This window comes from Macaca mulatta, chromosome 8 (genome assembly GCF_049350105.2).
Source record: "Macaca mulatta isolate MMU2019108-1 chromosome 8, T2T-MMU8v2.0, whole genome shotgun sequence".
In the NCBI taxonomy this organism is placed as follows: domain Eukaryota; kingdom Metazoa; phylum Chordata; class Mammalia; order Primates; family Cercopithecidae; genus Macaca; species Macaca mulatta.
In genome coordinates, this window is record NC_133413.1 from 80,212,320 (window position 1) to 80,234,682 (window position 22,363).

The 22,363-nt window shown below is 40.8% G+C and overlaps 1 protein-coding gene across 7 annotated transcripts in view; it reads left to right on the plus strand.

The window, feature by feature from the left end:
• SULF1 (sulfatase 1) overlaps positions 1–22,363 on the plus strand; it is a 193,755-nt gene that overhangs the window by 105,709 nt on the left and 65,683 nt on the right. For 5 of the 7 annotated variants that reach the window (XM_015145538.3, XM_077943758.1, XM_015145536.3 and 2 more), the window contains exons 5-7: positions 5,588–5,827; positions 15,740–15,891; positions 18,337–18,506. In XM_015145538.3, coding sequence (XP_015001024.1) covers positions 5,588–5,827; positions 15,740–15,891; positions 18,337–18,506 — 562 coding nt within the window. The remainder of the gene's footprint in view (positions 1–5,587; positions 5,828–15,739; positions 15,892–18,336; positions 18,507–22,363) is intronic. The other 2 variants (XM_077943760.1, XM_077943759.1) reach the window with 1 other exon arrangement.

Genomic DNA, 22,363 nt, shown 5'->3' on the forward strand with positions numbered 1-22,363 from the left:
GCAAGTTTCTCTGGACATGGCAAACAGTTTTGATGAAAATTTTAATGTTTAATAATACAAAATACTGCATACTCAAATGCTAAGATACATGTACCGGGAAAGGTAAAACTTTGCTTTAAAGTTTAAACATGTCAATGAAGTAATTCAGGATCTCTGTGTGATTTTAGCAAAGTCATCCAAATTAGGGGAACATTTTCTCCCATCCTTTTTCATACAAATGATTTTTATATGAAATCATTCTGTATGAAATGATTTTGGGAATCAAGCAGTTGGAGTATATAGAGTGATTTAAATTCCTCACTATGGTTCTGTCTAGCCACAACTATCACATACTCCATCCAAAGCACTACTCCTGAAGCCTTGATTTTTAACTGCACCAACATTGCAAACATGGTGGATCTTAATGGATTCCTGAAGGGTGGCACTTTTCCCACTCCCAGCCACCACTGACCTCTTCAGCATCCTGATCCACAGCCGATGGCTGTCACAGCATTCCCCATCCTGCAGGAGCAATGGCAGATGTTCTCAGCGGAACTGGGACACTGGGACAGTGTGTCTTGGCAGTCCTGGGACTCGGCTGCGGCCTGGACCTTCCCTCTCATCAAGCCAGCCCAGTCAGCAGTGCATGCACACCAGCTACACAGTCATAGTCAGGCTGCTTCAGAGCATTTGCGTCTGGCTCCCACCTCACGGGACAACTTAAAATAACAATGAAGTTGGGCTTTTTGCTTGGGATGAGGAGTCAGTGTGTGTATAAAGGGGAAGAACTGATATTTGTATTTGAAAAGCAGTAGCAACATTTTAGGTCTTACAGCATAGAAAAAGTAGTTGACCTCTGTTCTGTCCTCCAGCTTTTGGACTTCAGATGTAGATTACAGAAAAGAAGATGGAAGAGGCAGGAGAAAATTTAATGTGATGGGGTTGGGGTGAGCACATAAGGCAACCACAGCCACGTCGGCACACTCCTTGCAGGAAGTGCTTTGATGGCATCGTGCCGCTTGCTCAGCAACAACCTTGTAAACTAGTCGGAGTGGGGAGTGCTATTAGAAGTTCCATCTTACAGATGAGAAACGCAAACCAAAAGAGGATAAATGACTTGCTCAAGCTAATCTGTGGCAAAATCCAAATGTTTTCCACATGTTCAAGTCTAGGGCTCTTTCCCTTCTCATTTGTATCCTCCTCACCACTGCCTTGTGAATCTGGTTATGAGTGTTCAGCTTCACAATTCATATCATTCCTATGAAATAATTATTCTAATAACTGAGAATTAGCACCGTTTGCATTTCAGACACCAAAGGCTTGAAACCTACAGAAGTGAAGAGTTTCAGCTTAAAACAAAACTGAGCCCTTCCACCTATCAGATAGACATTGTCCTGTCCACTGCTCTCAACAGCTGTGAATAAATAACTATGAGTTTTATTACAGAAACATTTTTGGTAAGGTTTGCCAATAAAAAATCAATGGCACAGTCACAGTGGGAATATATACAGAGTAAGACAGTGTTATTGACTGACATTAATCATTGCACAGCCATAAAAAGGTGCTCGATGCTTTCCTTACTGATACACACTAACACAGTGGAGTGAAGAGATTCAGATTCCTGCACACCGTCATCTGTCTCTACCCAAAGAATCCACAGAGATCAGAGGCAACAATTAACGCCAAAGTGGCAGTCAGCAGCTAAAGACAGACAGATGCACAGCCCACTCATGCCTCATCTGTGCCTGAGCCACTGAGACCATTTCAGCCCTGAGGGGAGGCGAGGAGACAGGTATTAATGTCAGTCAGTATGTCCTCTAAGAGGCGAGAAGAATCGAAAGATGAGACTGCAGAAAGAGAGACCTATCGCGACTGCAAGCAGACATCAATTCTGTTTCTCATCTTGAAAATGTCAATGTCACAGCCAACACTCAGCCTAGATTGAGCTCAAGAGCATGGTCTCTGGGCAGACTGCCTGCATTTACTTCTGGGTTCTGCCACTGAGGGTCTGTGTGGCCCTAGGCACAGCATGATTTAGCCTTCTGCACCTCTGTTTCATTATCTGTGATATAGGAATAATAGCTACTAGCACCCACCACAAAGGATTATTGTCTGAATCAAATTAATTGCTCGTGTGAAGCACTTAGAAGAGAACCTCGCTGAGAGTAAGTAGAAAATCAGTGTTTCCTTTTCCTGTCTACAATATATCCTACAATCTTGGCAGTAATCTAAGCCACCTAGATCACTCAAAATGAGGTACCCACTACAGTCTCTTCCAGCTCTAGGCTTCCCTGATTCTGTGTCCAACCTAGAATACTTCTCCAGGTGAGATTCACTGAGAGGCAGCTTCAACTTCACCCAGGGTTAGTTAGAAACAAATTCTCAGGCCCCAGCCTGGACTTACTAAACCAGTATCTTGGAGTGGGTACAGGATTCTGGGGCTTACTATGCCCTTCAGGTGAGTTTTTAAATTTGGGCAAACATTGTCTCAGAATCTCTTTACTGAGAACCTTCAAACCAGATTCCCACTTTTTGTTTTGCTTTTATGAGACAGAGTCTCACTCTGTCTCCCAGGCTGGAGTCAATCTCCACCTCCCAAGTTCAAGCAATTCTCCTGCCTCAGCCTCCCAAGTAGCTGGGTCTACAGGTGCCCACCACCACGCCGGGCTAATTTTTATGTTTTTAGTAGAGACAGGGTTTCACCATGTTGGCCAGGCTGGTCTTGAATTCCTCGCCTCAGGTGATTCACCCAACTTGGCCTCCCAAAGTGCTGGGATTACAGGCATGAGCCACCGAGCCTGGCCCAAGATTCCCACTTTCAAGGACCCCAGTGGATGGAGCTGTACTGTTAACAGTGCCTATGGGGATCCAGTGTTGTCTTGGTTCCCTTTGACTGTGGACTGGTGGGAACCAGGGCATTTGGAGGGATTATTGGGACTCCTGCACAATCCGCTCAGTTAGTTAAGAAAAGGGTGACAGTGAGAATGAGAGGAGAATCCTGGCTGGGGCACTTCCCACAGTGATGAATTGGGATAAGTTTTAGCCCCTGTTTTCATATTATTTTCACTTTAAATCAGATTTCTATCTCTGTCCCATATTTGTAGTCTAAATGAGCCCGTAAACTAGAGATTGCAGTGCTGCCATTGAGAACCTTGGATGATGGCCTCAGCTGCATTTTTCTTTTATTTGAATTCAGCTAAGGCTCATAAAGGAAACTGGGAGCTTGTTCTTTGAAACAGACTACTGGACAATGAAAAGCCATCAACAGTGCCTGCTGGTTTCCCAAAATTCAAGACACTCAGTAACTAACTACTGCAGAACTCTAAAGGGGAGCAACGAGACACGACAGACATCTTCAGTGTCACCTTTCCCTCTCTTTCCACTTCTACGTTTCCGTTCGTCCGCTCATCTCCAGGATATTCCCCCTGTGTGATCAACCAACACAAATATAAAATGCAACTTTTGTAAAATGGGGTTTTTAAATCTCCTATTAGGCATATTCCTTTTTAGTTACTTCTTCACCATCAGTGAAACTATTGGTTTCCAGTTTTCTTCTCATGGTAAAAACTTCAAGGTGTTAGCCAACTCCCAGCCTTCTCATGCATTACCACATCACTTGGGTCAGCTCTTCTCTCCTCAGGGCTACACGGCTTCAGCGACCTCATCTGTACCCTTCGCGGACCAGCAGTGCTGTGCCCTCCTCAATCCGCACACCACCACTGCAACAGCAACGCCTCTTGAGGCAATTGCAATCCACTGCAATCTGCAATCCACTGCAGCAGCAACATCTTTCAAAAACTTTTTTCTTAACATGCCATTCATGACTTTGACACAGAACATAACTCTACCTTCATTTTTTCTATTCTATCACATCCAGTATCTCTGCCCAGCCTTCAAGCTATTTGCTAAATCTGCTTTCCACATTTCATGAAGAGAATTCTCCATATTCCTCTTCATGCCAGGAAATCAATGTGTTGTTCTCATCACTCTACTTGTTTCTTCCCACCTCTAGAGCATCACACTTGTCACTCGCCACAATCCCCCAATGATATACTTCACCCATCCGACATTTACTTCCTCCTTTTTTTCCATCTGTCCTCATCTCTCATTTCAGAACTCCTATTAAGCCTTCAATCCAAGTTCCCTCTATTTTTATATGCCCTGCTACTGCTGTATTCACACTGTTACATGTGCATTGCTTTGCAAATATCCCCAAGTGATTTTTCTATGTAGATTCTCGTCTAGAGAGTTTATTACTGAAGACCAGAAGCAGAAAATTTCCCATTTCTTTTGTTTATGCTATACTTGGGAGATCAGCCCAGAATGCTGAGGTTGATAGAATGTTTTGCATGAAGTAGGCACTCACGACATGTTATTCACTGACTACAAAAGGTTACTTGATCCCCTGAAGACAACCAGAAGAGAAAGAACAGTTAGGATTGCTCCTAGCTGAGGCATATTTTAGGGAGCTCTAATGAGACCCAATTAGAAACCTTCCTCCTGTTCTCATATGCGTCATGTGAACGGTAAAAGCTAGTATATGAAGACACGGGACTAACTGTGGCTTTTTGGACTATTGCATGCTTCTCTTCTGCCCTGAATGCTTGCCTGGTTTGCATTACGATTTCCTTCCTTGCTGGAAAACATAGACTTTCTTCCTTTCTTTGGAAGAAGTGGGACCTGTTGGAAATCTGAGGCTCCAAGATTCAAATGCAATGGGCTTGGCTGTAGTACTCTGTAGTGCACTTCTTGACGAGTCCTGAAAAGACTATTGAATTCTGGCCTGTGCTTTTCTGCAGTGTTTGGATGTGTTTCAGCTGCAATGTTTGGCTAGATAGAGTAATCGAAATAGTTTTTTTTCCTTCCTCAGCAATCTTATGTTACCATTTCATCCTTAAAGTTAAAATGGAATATTTTACAGTCATGCAAATACTTTTGAGTGCAATCGAATTATAGCTCTTTCACAAGCAAACAACCTATCCTTAAAAATTGTGCATAAATAGATCAAAATATAAATTGATATTGCTATCCTAATAGAAAAAACTGGCAAACACTTGGTGAGCTTGCTAGAGGATACCAACTTGCATTGAAGATCTTTTTTAATTATTATTAAACACAGGCATTTTGATGGAACTTAATAGTGAAGAAAATTTTTTTCTCTTTTCTTTCATATGATTAAAATGCTCTAGTAATAATCTACACTAGTAATCTAGTAGCAATGTCACTAGTAGATTGCATTTGTGCTGGGCTGGGGGTTTTGATGCTCTGTGTATCAGGCTGTTGTTCTCTGATAATCTTCAATGGGCTGCTGGCCTTTGAATCTGCTCCATAGCTAAAATTCTAGCTTTAATTATCAGATTAGCCTGCATTATTTTTCTTTGTGATTACAAAGGGGAGAAGTATGTTTACTATTCTGCAAAATACTTGAGATGGTAGGATCTCAAATGCTTAATTTTGTTGTAGAAATGAGAGCTGATCAAATTATAGACTCCTTCAAGCTAAGAAAGGAAATAAATAAGTCAGGGAAACAGAGGCACTGAAGGGCACGATAGAAATGAGCATTCATGTGCTGCACTTTGCTAAACAATGCTGGCACTGTGCCTTTCAGGGTCCCTGCAAGTCATGAACAAAACGAGAAAGATTATGGAACATGGTGGGGCCACCTTCATCAATGCCTTTGTGACAACACCCATGTGCTGCCCGTCACGGTCCTCCATGCTCACCGGGAAGTATGTGCACAATCACAATGTCTACACCAACAATGAGAACTGCTCTTCACCCTCGTGGCAGGCCATGCATGAGCCTCGGACTTTTGCTGTATATCTTAACAACACTGGCTACAGAACAGGTAAGAGATGATATTTCTAGCCCATGAACCTCTCGTAATATGTCTTAGACTCAGGAAGAAATGTTGTGTAATGAAATGCATGAAGCTCCAACAAATACCTAAAAAAAGGATCAAGTGTTTTTAAACTGCTTGACATCTACCCTAGGGTCTGGGACACAGTAAATGATCAAAATTATTTATTATTTATTAATTAACGAGTAACTGATGGGTAAACCAATCATGTGTACCTTATTGATTCATGTATTTGTTCATTCATACTTAATAGGATTTGGAAAGTTTCTTTAGCTTGCGATCATTTTTAGGTCTCAAATGTTCACTTCTACCTTCCAGGAAAGGAAGGCATTCTAATTGCTACACCTCCTATAATTGTTTAACCTACACCCGGCAAGAAGAGGGTTTTTTTTATTGGTTTTTTGAAAATTGGGGACTTCTTTCAAGAGGAGTAGTGAACATCATGCCAGTCTTTCTGAGACAAAAGCAAAGTTCCTTCTAGTAATGTTACCCCCAAGGCCCTATACTCCCAGCATGTAGATGATCTCCTTGGGTTTTTGTAGCATTTCTTCATAAAAGGACACAACGTTGTTCATAGAAGGGCTACAGTGCAGACATGGGTTGTTGCTTGTTTTTATTTTTCCAGAATCACCTGGGTTATTCATAAGAATCAGATATGTTATTATTAAAGCTTGTCCAAATGACTTTCAGGGCTACAGTTTCTCTATTTTGAAGATTTAAAAGTAAAAGAGTTCAGATAAATATTCTCCTGCATCTCTTTTACAAGTGAAATTCATTTTTTCCCACCGGACTCAGGAAATATATGGCCATTTGCTTCTTTGCAGAGCGCCCTGTGGGCACTTAATACTTGTTATTTATGGATGAAAATATTGATCGTGCATGTGATAGCACTGTCACAGGCAGACAGCTCAACATCTCGACTCAAAGCAGCAGCTCCTCCTGTGCATCTCAAGGGTGTTTTCTTATGCTGAGGAAAGAAACTAGGTTACAGAGAGGTTACAGAGAGTGCCTTATCTGAGTGTGTTTTCTCACATTAGTGATTTAAATTTATAGCACCTTTCGTCTGAGGACTCTAAAGCAATTTGCAAATCCATCAAACATCCCTGTAGAGTTCATAGACGGCAGATGTACTTGGCTCTGTTTTATAACTGAGGTGGAGCTTTCAAACATTGTGTGACCAGCTCAGAAACAGAATCAGAGGCAGTTCCCTAATACCTGGTTCCTGATTTTAACCATCAAATTGTGTTTTGTTTATGGGAAGTGTTGTGTGAAATCAGTGCCTTTCACCTCCCAGGTTCCCTGTAATGTAATCCCTAGTAGCAAACTTGGAACTGGAATGATTGGGACTCTCACATATCCAGAGTGATGTGGATGACATTTGTCATAAGAAATAGAGATTGAGGGTGAGACAGGGCCCTGCCAGGACTTAAAGCAGTCAACTAGGGTTTGCTAACTTGTTTCAGGGCTAAATTAGGAAGGGCAAGAAACAAGGGAATTCGATTTTGCCATTATCTCACCTAATTCCTAGGGCAATCTTGAAAGAAAGGAATTCCCCATGTTACTAATGAAAAAACCGAGACTCAGAAAGGCTAATTGTCTATGGTCATGAGCTAGTCAGTGATGGAATGAACCCAACACATCTGACTCCAAAGTCTTTCCTCTGTTCATTGTTTTATTTATTTATGTAATGATTCTATCCTGCCTCATTCCAAAATGCCTTCCAGAGATACAGACGTTAGAGGCTACAGACCCATAAGGACCCTGGCAAACAGAAGCAAAGAGTAGAACTAGTTAAAGTCAAGGTGAATATTGCTGTACAAACTGCTTGCTGTAGGGAAAGGTGGAATATTTAGAACTCAGCATCCAGATGGTAAGAGCAAAAACGGAAACACCATCCATTGTAAAGTTCACCGAGTCACCGGGATAAAAACAATTCAGTTGCCTGTAAGCATAATGTTTCCTGGTACTTGCTTTGGTTATACTGTGCTGTATCCACCCTAAGAGGGATTGAGAGAGTTTAACTAAAACTGAAAGATAATTTAGTTCCATTTCCTTATTTTTAGAGGAGCAAATTTACCCCCACAAGAATAAAGTGACCGAAGTGGCAGATCTGACTGACGTTCTAATGGGAGGAGTGGGCACTGGGACCTTAGTCTTCAGGGCTCTCTCCAGTGTGCTGATCAAACCTCAAGAATCAGGTCTGGGATGAAACTGTGTACACACCGGAAGGCTTACGTGTTACCTCAATGGGCTGTCACTTTTTTGTGCAGCCCAAGGATTTTGTTTCAGTCGATGTCTTCTCCCGGGAAAATAGATTTGCTCCTGGAAGCTAAGTCTGATTCTAAACCTTTTCCCCGGGGTTTAGACACTTAGGTAATAATACAATTTATAGTGAGTCATCCTCCAAAATAAAAGGAATTCTTTAAGGGAAATAAAGACTTTTACAAAACCTTAGTTAAGAGTAGAAAAAGGGGCCGGGTGAGGTAGCTCACACCTGTAATCCCAGCACTTTGGGAGGCCGAGGCTGGCGGATCACAAGGTCAGGAGATCAAGACCATCCTGGCTATCACAGTGAAACCCCGTCTACTAAAAATACAAAAAATTAGCCAGGCATGGTGGCAGGCGCCTGTGGTCCCAGCTACTCGGGAGGCTGAGGCAGGAGAATAGCGTGAACCCGGGAGGCAGAGCTTGCAGTGAGCCAAGATCGTGCCACTGTACTCCAGCCTGGGCAACAGAGCAAGACTCTGTCTCAAAAAAAAAAAAAAAACGGTAGGAAAACGATAATATGGGCTCAGGAAAACAAATCTTGATTTGCCTATTAGTAAATCAGAAAAAATAAAAATTGGGGCTGGGTGCAGTGGTTCACACCTGTAATCCCAGCACTTTGGGAGGCTGAGATGGGCGGATCACCTGAGGTCAGCAGTTTGAGCCTGGCCAAAATAGTGAAACCCCATCTCTACTGAAAATACAGAAATTAGCCAGGTGTGTTGGTGCGTGCTTGTAATCCCAGCAACTCAGGAGGCTGAGGCAGGAGAATCACTTGCACCCAGGAGGCAGAGGTTGCAGTGAGCCGAGATCGCACCATTGCGCTCCAGCCTGGGCAACAAAGCGAGACTCTGTCTCCAAAAAAAAAAAAAAAAAATGGAAAACTGAAATGGCAGTGATAGAGATCTCTATGATTTAAATGTATCCTTGATGGGAAAACATTGCAGTATCTCAGACAATTAGGAAATAAATATGTCTTCATGACAATAGTTATTGACCCAACCATGGACAACAACCCATTTGAAAATACACAAGTACACACAAGTGGCAGGAATCTTAGAAAATTAAGAGAATTGGTAGGTAGGTATTAAACCAATGTAATTATTTATGAGATACTAAACTAGTAGGGAGAAAGTCAATGTTTTTTGACTTTTATTGTTTTATTTTATTGTTTTCCTAATAATGAATTTATTATTTGGAACATTTAGCTACAAACCTAAGAAAAATAATGAGGGAAACTGAAATATGTACTATACATAAATATCCATCTAGAGAGTAAGTTTTACGTAGAATAACTCAGAGATGACAAATTACTAAGGGGCTTATTTTGGGAGGCGTCCAGAATCCATGGATTTAAATGAATTAAATTAATCCAGTATTATATTTACCATTGTATGACATGAGTTTTCTCTTTCAGAACTGAGGCATATTTTTGGACTGGCTATAGCCTAAATTTTTCTAACTTTACTCATGGAAAATATGAGTCTATGAGAGCTTGAATGTTCAAGAAGGGGAAAATGCAGTAACATGTCTGCTGCACTTCATATTCCGACAAGTGAAATAGGAATGAGATTGGATTATCTATCATCAAAATGAATATCCTGCCTGAAATCAGCTCCAAAAAAATTAACATAAATTTATTATGAGGATATCAACATTAATATAAAACCTGGCATAGGTTTTAAGGTAAAAATAATTATCCATGGTTGAGAGATAGCATTAAGTATTTAACGAAAAAAAACTGAAGCAAAATCGAGAAGATCATAGAATCATATTCTACTTTGATTTGTTTTGAGGACTTGGACAGGCCAGTTTTCCAATCTGTACGATGCAGAGATTGGCCTAGAATGATTCCTAAGTTTTCTTTCTTGCCCGAAATTACTGTATGTTATAACTTTATTATACTCATGGTAATTATAATATTGATTCATTTAACAGTTGTGGTATTCTATTACAATCCTAACACATGGTACATAAAATCACATATGAGTTAAATCTTAATCACATGCATTCTACCTCATGTCACTGAGGTAGAACGGACAATATTTAATAGACATCTGCAATAAATCTTTTTGTGAAGAATTCTTTTGTAATAAATCAAAATCATAGGCCTTAGTTCTGAAAAAGAAAAATTATGTCAAATAATGGTAAACACAATATTGGATCAAAAATTTTTTTGTCTTTTTACATTACAAAATTTATGTTACTTATAGCAAGTATACTTATTCTCTAATATAAGATGTTTTTAAATGTAGAGTTCACTTAAAGTAAGACAAACTAATATTCTTAATTTTATTATGATGTAGATTCTTGATAAGTACATAAACATAAGATACCTCATATATTTGTTAAACCACAGTGTGCCTGGAACATACTAGACATTGGGTTGAAGACATTTAAAGTAAGATTCCAGTCTTCACTATATTTACAATCTGGTTTGGGAAACCAGACTGCTGTATACAAATTGACATTAATCATAATTTTAACTTGGTTCAAAATTATATTTATAGTTACTACCATGAAATCCCATCACCCTAAGTCTATCAATTAAATGGATTAAAATTTCAATATATCTTTTGATACATTAAATAATATTTGACTTTTCTGCAGCATCAGATCTTCGGGTTAGTTACTATTGCTGGCTTTAAAATAAATGCCTTGGCTTCAGATAGTTCCAGGACATTTTTCTAAGCATTATGGAACAGGTTGTCCTAGACAGAAGTAGCGTGGTCTAAAGCCAACAATAATTACAATCAGGTCTTCTGATCTTTCTCCCTGCCTCCCAACCCCCACCACCTTCTTAAACAGCTGTGAAGGGGAAGTGCTTAATGGTGTCCAAAAAAAAAGAGGATGGGTGAATGGCATGTTAGCGATGTATTCAGATAGCAGGAATTGAATTGAATTGCCAATGCCGAAGGATAGAAAAACGTTGAACTATATGTAACCTACATGTAGACATAATGGCAATATGGGCAAGAAAGCTAAATTCACCTTAGGAAGGGAGAGATTTAATACATCTGGAGGAAAATAATTAGCAGGCCAGATAATCAATTGCAGAGCGCCGCCCGGAAACATCATGTTGAAAGAGGCCAGGGGTGATTACAAACGAGTCTCAATGTCATGAGGCAACAAAAAGTCCAGAGCAACTGGAGGCCAACAGTGCTGCACCCTGACACCCGGGGCCCCCATCAGCCTTGGGATGAGTGTGATGGGTAAGCGCACATCTGGAATACTGAGTACATTTCTTACGCTCCATTAACATAGAGACACCGAAAACCTGGAGGGAGTTCTGAAGCAAATAGCAAGGACTTGAAGGAATAGTTTATAAGGGAAGGATTAAGTCAAAGGGGAATGCCATGGCAATGGGTAGAAAACAGTACAAAATATCCTACAAAGTAAAACAATGAGGAAAGGGCAGGAATGACGTGGGGAGAGGAAACAAAAAACCCCAACAACGAAGTAACTTAAAGTGCAGAAAAAAAAAATAAAACTAATTAAGCAGAAAAATGTAAGCCAAATGGAGGAGTTTGTTGCCACAAAACAAATAGTAGTGGGGAAGAAAATATGTAACCTCCAAAGAGATATTTTCAAGGGCACAAGTGCAGAACTCTAGTGTGAGATTTCTTTACACTGCAGAATAGAAAATCATTTACTATAAGACAGGGCCAAAAGGACACTGATAATGGTGACGCTAATAACAATATTAGTTGTAGGAGCACTTCACAAGCCCTTGTTTTGTGCCAGGCACTGTTTTCAGTGCTTTACATATGTGTTGATGCATTTAATCCTCGAAACAATCCTGCCACCATTATCGTTATCACCACAGTGGCTTTATAGAAGGGTAGTTGGGGGAGGGAGAAGTTAAGTAACTTGCATGTAGATGGATACCCTAGCAAGTATTAGGGCCAGAATTTGAACCCAAGCAGGCTGGCTCTAGGGTTTATATTCTCAATCACTATGCTTTTTGCCTTTTTGGAAAAAAAAAAAAAAAGAGGAGAGAAAAGTGGGATAAACCCGTAGGGATGAGGAGGAGGCCAAGGAAAGCATGGGGCCTGAGGTTGTTAAGTGCAAGCTTTTTGGAAACAGTCCCTTTGAATGTTAGTGGGGTGTGGCCTTGGTCTGCTGCCTGTGGCTCCAAGTCATACTGCATGTTGTTGGAAAAGGAAAATCATCTTGTGGTTCTATGTGAAAAGGTCAGTTCGTCTCTATGACAGGAATTCCTCATTAGAAGAATTCCTACTACACATAGTCAGCCCAGAAAGAAATCCTGAATCACCTGATGTGAGACCCTTTGACACTTTGCCCTACACTGATCAACCTGCTCAATGCCCCTGACAGAATCCTTAAGCAGTGGGCACTTGGCTGACTGACGACCTGATTGGTTCACTCATTCACAGAGTCAACAAATAAACATTCATTCAACACACACACATTGCCATATTTCTCAGACTGGAGTCTAGACTCTTTTAAAAATAATGTAATAAGAAATAACAATTTTGGAAACTCTACAGCTCTATTCTATGAAAATGTTTTGAAGGCCAAATCAGCTTTAAAAAATATAATTTGGCTGAGCGCGGCTGCTCATGCCTGTAATCCCAGCACTCTGGGAGGCCTAGGCAGGTGGATCGATCATCTGAGGTCAGGAGTTCGAGACCAACCTGACCAGTATGGTAAAACCCCATCTCTACTTAAAAAAAAAAGAAAAAAAAAATTAGCCTGGTGTGGTGGCATGCACCTGTAGTCCTAGCCACTTGGGAGTCTGAGACAGGAGAATCGCTTGAACCTGGGAGGCAGAGGTTGCAGTGAGCCGAGATCATGCCACTGTACTCTAACCTGGGCAATAGGGTGAGACTCCATCTCAAAAAAATAAATAAGATAATTCAAGCAAAATCACAAATTTTTAAAAGTCTAGACCTAGTAAAGTCCCCAGAATACATTGGGTTCATGAACCCAAGTTCAAGAAACAAAAAGGTTGGAGCCCTGAACTGTGTGCAAGGATGGAGAGTGCCTCAGAGACAAGGCAGAGGCAATGTTTGCCCTCAAAAAGCTTATAGTCTAGCAGGTATTCAGCTTCTATATGAATATGACTATACCACAATGGAGAAAGGGAAGATGACATTAGAACCACAAAGACAGTGTTGTGGAATTAAGACAGAGACTGTGAGTGAAATGGCATCTATTCTGGCCTTGATATATAAAGAGGCAAATAAAGAGAATTGCACAAGCAAAAATATAGAGGTGGGAACCAGAGAGCAAATAGAGGAAACATTAGCTGGAGAGAGGGACGATTAACAGAGAAATAGGAGATGGGGTTGGAAAGGGAAGGATTTTGTCCAAACTCAAGGTAACTCTGAGGGCAAGCTAGCAGAGTACAGTTGATTCTGCAGTCAGTGAGGGTTATCTGAGATTGCGAGAAGAGGGTGAAGTAACCAGAGCAGGTCCTTGGGAAGATCAATCAGTGGCAATCGGAGTGGAAAGACCCTCCAGCCTGGCTGGGAAAGTCAGTGAGACCATGAGCATCTGTGGGGGGTGGCAAGTTACCAGGGATGGTGGGAGGGATTTGAGCACTGTTTCCAAGGCACACTCAATAGGGGGTGGCAACTGCCCAGCAAGGGGAGTGCAGGAGCAGGCAGAAGGAGAGGAGACTCTGGAGGGCCAAACACGGTTCATGGAGGGTGATTATGCCATTCAGAGGAATGGAGTAAAGCTGAAAGGGAAAACCGGTAATTCCATTTTAGGTAATGGCATTAGGAAGCAAGTAAAACATTCAGATGGAGGAATTCTACAGGTACAGATGCTCCTTGACTTACGAAGGGGTCACATCCCCATAAACCCATCATAAGTTGAAAATACGGTAAGTCAAAAGTACGTTTAATATACCGAACCTACCGAACACCAGAGCTTAGCTTAGCCCAGTCTAACTTAAATGTGCTCAGAACACTTATATTAGCCTACAGTTGGGCAAAATCATCGAACACAAAGCCAATAGGCTTGTAATAAAGTACTGAATATCTCATAGGGTTGATTGAGTACTGTCCTGAATGCATACCAATTTTACACCGCTGTAAATGTGAAAATCTTCAATTGAACCATCACAGGTCAGGGACCATCTGTAGTTGTATATCAAAGATAAAAGCAAGCTAACTAGCTATCCCATAGAGACACCAAAATTATGTACATTAAGTTTAAAATTCAGAATGTGTGTTTTCAGACCAATGTCAATAAAGTGCCCCAGTTCTAGAATTCGTTTCTATTATCCCAAGCCAGTCTTCCAGGAACTACTTTTTTTACCATGGATGTAAGCAAGGGCACCTATAAAATCTGTTTAAGGAAGCCAGGAAATGGCTTTGACATGGAAGGCGTCTGGCAACAGCTTTATAACATCAGAAAAACTAACACTTGCCTACATACGTGTATGTATGTATAGGGATGTGTGTTTGTGTGTACACGCACATATATACATACACGCACACATGCATATACCTACACAGATATATATAAAATAAAATTTTCTCTGGCCCTTTCTACTTGAAGGGAAAGCTATGTGTGTGGCTAGAGTGACCAAACATTTAGGTTTACCCAGAATCGTGCTTGTTTATACCAGATTTTCTGTAATTACAATTACAAATATCATCCTCTTTCTCTCTCAAAACTATTCCAATACATTTATGACTACCATTCGGCTAGTTTGTAATGCATTTTTCACTTCAAGAATGAACTCATATTGTTCCCGGAATCCCAGCTTCTTCTTTTCTTCCCGTACCCCTCTCATGTCATCATCTTTTGCAGAAGACCAAATTTCTATTCACCCTGTCAGAAAGACCCAGTCAGCCCCGTGGCACAGTGGTCTTTCTTGGAAGTGACATGACAAAGTTATAAATGTGAAGGCCTTCCAGTGGCTTTTTTAGTGAACTATGTTGTCTTCATGCCACATATACTTCTACTATACTATAATTCTATGAAAATTAGTAATCTATATAGTAACTTTATGTTGAGAGAATTTTTATTATCAATAATAGATATATACATTCATAAAATACATGTAACGTAAACACCCATTACATACTATACATGTGATATAAAACCTGACCATATCCCATAAAAATGGAGTTTACCATGGTTTCCTAGTTTAGAAAATTTGTACTTTCTGGATATGTAAAAACAAAAACAAGCTTTTCAATAGTGTTTTTATAATTCACAATTCTCAAATAGTAAGTTAGAAAACTTATCACAAAGACTGAACTTTCAGTTCTCCAACTCTTGCCCAGTGGTTGCATTCCAAATCTCACGCTACTTCTCTGATTGTTTCATCAACTTAACAAAAGGGCATAGCCTGATTTTACTGCAGTAAGACCATAAGAAATAAATGCACCCAGAGTGCTGTGATCATTATGATGCTTTCATTGAGCTGTAATCCATGTACTTGGATATGACTTCTATTTATTTTTTAAAAATGTGTTTATGTCACTTTGCCAAAGGATTGGAGTATTATACTAATGTCATTTTGGCATTCACATTACCTAGGCCAACTTTTGTTTTACCATCTCTTTTACAAGTCATAATTTTATACTTATCCATTTATTTAGGATTAATCATTTTACATGAAAAAAAATAATTCTTTTTTTCCCACTGCAGCCTTTTTTGGAAAATACCTCAATGAATATAATGGCAGCTACATCCCCCCTGGGTGGCGAGAATGGCTTGGATTAATCAAGAATTCTCGCTTCTATAATTACACTGTTTGTCGCAATGGCATCAAAGAAAAGCATGGATTTGATTATGCAAAGGTAATTTTCAGGCACTTTTACACTGCATCAATTTACTTTGTGCATAATGGGGAAAAGCCATTTTCAGTGAGTTAAACTATCCACAAGATTGGCTTTCTATGTTCTCACAATGTTAGCATGAGAAATGTTAAGGTAATTTTAAACTCTAGGCAAGGAAAAGACTCTCAAGGAACGCTGCCTTTGTGTAGTGATTTCCCTCATTAGGATGAAAGGCAATCAGGCTTTGATGAAAGTATCATCAAGAAAATCAGAATTCTCTGCTCTGTCTTGTGATAATTTTTGTCCCCCTAGCTGCCCTGGACCCAACCAGGGACTTGTCCACACAATCAAATGTTCATCTTATACTGTTTTACTTTTCATTGGGACAAAAGTATATTTTGTCTGTGGCTTCAGATTTAGGCACAAGCATAAGAGCAAATAAATATAATAATTAAAGGTTGAAAAACCACATTCCTTGTTTTTACTCCTGTTCTGACCAAGCTTATATGTGACAAGGATACCTGCCCTACCACAGCAAGCGTCCACAAAAGTCTCTAATGCTATCAATTCTAGGATTTTCAAATCAGTTCAGAGAAACTGAAATCAATATCCTATGGTTCTTTGACAAATGGGTTCTAGTTTTGACTTAAAAATTCACAAAGATTTTGTGATAGCTGACTTAGGTTTAAATTTTTTTCAAATCATAAGAATAAAGGGGAAAATATCTTTGAATTTAGCCTGCTAATTTGCCTAAAATATCCCCTTCCCTTCCAGCCATACCCATCTCTTCTTCATTTATATAAAAGAAGCTGAGAATCTGCTCTATCTAGCAACCTCTCCCAACAGGCTAGATCACTTGGTAGAAATCGGAAGGAGAGAACTTGATTTAATGTTGGCATATTGCTGTCTTTTTGCTTGGCCTGATTTGAGCACAAGGGACTTGGTGGGAGATAAGATGTAAGTCCGGCTCCTTCATACCCTTCAGAAAACAATGAATGCAAATGAATTCATAAACATTGCTAATAGGCTTCCAAACTCATGAAAGTTAAAAGTTAGCATAGACCTTGGAGGCAAATTTGAGCAATATCCTCATTTGCAAAAATGAGAAAAAAGCATTCTAGAGTGGCTCAACCACTCATCCTAGTTCATATCCCCGGCTGTGGATACAATCATCGCATGCAAATGGTGCAGACCATGTGCACTAATTGTCACTGCTCTCCTTTGCTGTCTGTAGGGATGCTTTTCATGCTCCTTGTTCAAGTTATTAACCTTTCTTTCCCTGTTGTCCTAAAGAGAGCAAAGTAATCAAGATTCTCTCCAAATACTAAATCAGCGTAACTTGTTCATTATCACAGCTGATTAAGTGTCAAAGACAACTGTGTCTGAAAAGAATATATATATTTTTTCAGTGAGGAAAAGAATGAAACAGACACCCCCTTGGAAGAGGAAGGAGATAGCCTGTAGAGTTGCCCTAACAATGACATGTGACACACACCATCCCTCTGATACTGCTTTTGCAGCTGTTCTGGTCCTTAAATCTACAACATGTGATTAGCCATGCCTGGGAGCCTTCAACATTTGCAAATATTGCCTAAACACTTTCTGAATAAAGTTTATACTGGAGCTCCAAGCCAATGACACACACTTAAAAAAAGCAGGTGGTTTAAGTTTTCATCTTTTCTTTCCTTTTTACTCCATTTCCTCCCTCCCTCTTACAGACCTGCATCAGCCCCCCTGACTGTGGGTTAAGTCATTTTATTAGCAAGTCAGACTCTAATCCCAGCAGCTGTATTGCTTTAGTTGTGCAATTAACACAGTATAATCTGCAGGAAATCAACTGCTCCCTATTCAAGTGTTTCAAGTAAATTAACTGATCAAATGTTACAGCTTTTCCCTGTGCTCCCAGATTTTGGCCATGACTTTGATTAGTGATTATTGTAATTCCCACAGGTGGATTTTTCATTTGAAGAAAATATATTTTCTTGTGTTTGCGTATTTGTGTGCGTGTGTGTATGTGTGTGTGTGTGTTCTGCAACTGTAAATTTGAAGTGGGCGTGGGTGTTTCCTGCCCTTAAAGTAATTAAATTTTTTGCCAAGGAATTACATCAATGAAACCTGAGACTGAAATATGTATCTGGTGTTTCATGTGTTCTTGTGCTTTTATTGCCAGATTAATCATTATCTTGGGCAAACACGACTTGACTTTTTTTCCCCATTGCTAAGTTGTATATTACTTAAAATCCATTTTTCACATGTTACCAAGCTAGCAACCCTAGAAAACAACTGGCAGCTGATTTTCTCTATTATCGAAGATGTTTGGCTGCCTTGGGAGGTGCAGCCTTCCTTCCTGCTGTAGACCTTACCACTTCATGCAGTGAATTGCTTCTGGGGAAAGCAGTTATTCAAATGTGATCTGATGAATGTCACCTTTTGTAATTTTTGTTTTGTGTCAAATGTATGTTTCAGGACTACTTCACAGACTTAATCACTAACGAGAGCATTAATTACTTCAAAATGTCTAAGAGAATGTATCCCCATAGGCCCGTAATGATGGTGATCAGCCACGCTGCGCCCCATGGCCCCGAGGACTCGGCCCCACAGTTTTCTAAACTGTACCCCAATGCTTCCCAACACATGTAAGTAATAAACTCAACCTGCGACCTGCCGAACATGCCTTTCCCTTTTCTCCTCGCCCCACTCCTCCCCTTTACCCTGTTTCCTTCCACCCTGTGTATCCACAAGGCTTCCTTCATGAAAGGATAACTTAAGTGCAGACCATGGAACAGGCGGAGCCGCTGAGCCTGAAAGAAAGCGCCTTATCTGGGTGGTTTGAGGAGGAATCACATTTCCAGCATTTACAAGTAGCTAAATAGAAAGGAAGAGACGCACATAGAGTGAATGGGGGCAAGTTTTACAAGAGTTTCCTTTCGTTGTCTTAAATAATATTCGTGTGTCTGATCTAATAATAACGATGATCAAATAGTATGCTTTTCATAGCTACACAGTGGGGACCCCTGGTCTGGTTATAGAAACATGGGTTTATTTTCCAGGCGAATACTGTAGCAGCTTTGCTGCAGATGTGCGATTAGAATTCCTGCAGAAGGCAACTTAAGTGTCTTGCCCAAGAGGGCTTCTCAGGTCACAGCTTTAAAATAACCTGATTTTTTTTTTAAAAGAGCCAAGAGTCTTGGAGATGGGGGAGGTGGGAAGGCACAAGGGAGAGGGCTGATGGCATGGGGGGATGAGACAGAACAGAGAGCTGTCGTGTGCCACAGTTCTCACCAGACAAAGGTGGAAAAATCTGGATGCTCTGGCAGCAAAGAACATGATTTTGTTGTTCACTCATTTGACACCATTTCTTTCCAAGCTTTGCCATCAATATTCAGTCTTCCACACAGAGCAGTGGAGTTGGCTCTGTGTCTGCTGAAAGCCTGACCATTAGGGAGACAGGGAACAGAAAATTGGTATCCGTTTCCTATATTGTGAAACCTCCAAAATTGGTTCTTAATCTATTTGTACTTAAATATCATCTCTTTTCATCCACTCTGGTTATTAGCCAAGATTCCAGGCAGAAAGAACCTTATGAAAATAGATAACTAACTACTGCAGGCTCTCTAGTTGCTGGTCACTATACATCCTAGAGTTTTTATAAAATGTTCTTTTTTTTTTTTTTTTTTTTTTTTGAGACAGAGTCTCGCGCTGTCACCCAGGCTGGAGTGCAGTGGTGCAATCTCAGCTCACTGCAACCTCCGCCTCCTGGGTTCAAACAGTTCTCCGGCCTCAGGTTTCTGAGGAGCTGGGACTACAGGCGCACATCACCACACCTGGCTAATTTTTTGTATTTTTAGTAGAGATGCAGTTCCACCATGTTGGCTAGGCTGGTCTCAAACTCCCCTGACCTCAAATGATCCACCCACTTTGGCCTCCCAAAGTGCTGGGATTGCAGGCATGAGCCACCGCACCCAGCCTTATAAAATATTTTTATTTGTACCTCATTGTAACTAATTGACTTATGACTCTTGGTCAGTGGTACACAGATCATCTCTATATCACGTGACTTAGACTAGAAAGAAGGAGGCCAGAGCTGACTCAGGACAAGAACTAACAATATGAAGCCAGGGTGGGTAACCTACTGAGCATGCCCAGGAACTCAGAGGATGGAAGTGTTTTTTTATTTGTTTGTTTTTGGATTTTTGTTTTCTGAGACAGTTTCGCTCTGTTGCCCAGACTGGAGTTCAGTGGCGCGATCTTGGCTCACTGCAAGCTCCACCTCCTGGGTTCCACGCCATTCTCCTGCCTCAGCCTCCCATGTAGCTGGGACTACAGGCACCCGCCACCACGCCCGGCTAATTTTTTTGTATTTTTAGTAGAGACGGGATTTCACCGTGTTAGCCACATGGAAGTGTTTTAATGCACAAACTATCATCAACAAATCGTGAAAGTTGCCCCAGCACCTGGGAATATAGCTGGGATAAGCCATTATGTTTTGGAGTCTACTTCATGGGCGGATATTTAAGCTTCTGAAGATCTTCCGCTATATATAACTCTGCAACTAAATTCATGAATGAAGCCCATGTGTGACAGTGGCTCTCCATTATAACTCACTTACAAATTTAGTAGCCAACTGATTCAATGAAAGGAAAAAGTCCTGCGGGCTTTTTCAATACCCCCGAACCCCTCTGTTCCCATTTCTGTTGAATCAGAAATCACTTTACCTTTCTTTATTGCATTAGCAGAAACCCAGCCTAAGGTGACTTCCTATAACTGTAAACTTTACAGATGTTCCCCTAAGCTGGAGGAGAAGGGGTTGACAAACCAGAGTGCTTTATGGCTCCTTAAAAGTCAGCCTGCCTTTGAAGCTTTGAGGCAAGGTCCTAAGCCTGCAGGAAAATCAGCCTCAGGTCAAGAGGTTCTGAGAGCTCAGTTGCATGGATTCAATATTGCATGAGGGGAGGGGTCTGCAGAGTTCTCAGGGTCTCAGCAATAGCTTTTTGAAAAGCATCTCTGATTCCAGTAATTAAAAATTCTATTTCATTACACAAATATTCATCGGTGCCACCTGTGACACTATGCAGTCCAGCAGGGATACAGATAAGCATGAGGAAGACATAGTTGCTGACATTTAAGGACTGATGAGCTAAGACAGGGGTTGGCACACTGATACTCACAGTCCAAACCTAGCTTGCCACCAGTTTTTGTTAATAAAATGTTATTGGCACACAGTCACGCTCATTCATTTATGTATTGTCTGTGGCTGCTTTCACAATACAACAACCAAGTTGAGTAGTTGTGTCAGATGCCATACAGACTGTAAATACTATCTTAGCCTTGATAAAGTGACTTTGCCCCAACCTCTGCTCTAGGGGCAGGATGGGCAAGTGTCCCAATGGCGATATCACCAATAGGGCCAGAAGTGACAAGCACAGAGCAGACATTGGCAGGGCTGCGGAGTGGGGAGGGAGAAGCATTCATATCTTCAAGGGAAACCAGGAAAACTCATGGACCACGACTTTCAAAGTGGGCCTCAAGGATGGGTAAAATTTCTGCAGATGATTGTATAGAGATTGGGTTTCAGGAAGAGAATATGGCAAGGACATGCGGTCACTGTGTAAGGGATGCAATCTAAGATGTGTCCTAGAAACTGCAGAATTGACTACAAAGAAAGCAGCACTGAGGAACAATGCTGCAAAGGGAAACTGTTGCAGAATATTGAGGATGTCAGTGAGTTTGTATGTAACTGCAAGCAGAGAGTCACTGGAGGTTGGGTAGTAACAAAATAGGAGGTGGCTCAGTCATTTCCACGTGCAAATAGATTCAGTAGTTCCTTTTTAGTTCAAATGAACCATCTATTGCCCTTATTTAGTGATTCTGTAAAGTAAAATCTACACAGGGCAGAGTGTGGCCTTAGAGGCTAACAAGCCTGCCTTCCTGTCTCAGCTGCTCTCACTAAGTCTATGGGTGCTTTCTTTAATCTCTGGAAACCTCCACGGTCTCATCTGTAAAATGGAGATAATACTAGCACCTTGATGTGATGTCATGAAGAGAAATTAAGAGAGGCAATGTAGGTAAAGTCCCCACATACAGCCTGGGACATAGAAGCCACTTCATAAGTGTCAATTCTTATTGATGCTTTCTATTGAGAAACTACCAACATTCTATCATTCTTGACCTACAAAAGGGCAATTTCATATAGCTCAACTTAAGGTTTAGGGGAAGCAGTGAGAGAAATGACAACTTGATGCTTGTCCATTGTGACATGACATACCTCTTGACAAGCTAAGACTCACATTGTGATGAGCCTCTCACACCTGCCCATTCCAATGCAATAGACAGGATAAGGACCAATCTGGACTGTGTTATCTTTTCCAGGTGCAAGTATGTGCTATGGGTAAGTGCCAGTTTGGAGAACTCCCTTAGCCACAGGAAATGAAAATTCATATGGTTGGTTGAGGGATTCAGCTTCTCTTTGCTGCTAATCCTTGGGTTTTGTGCA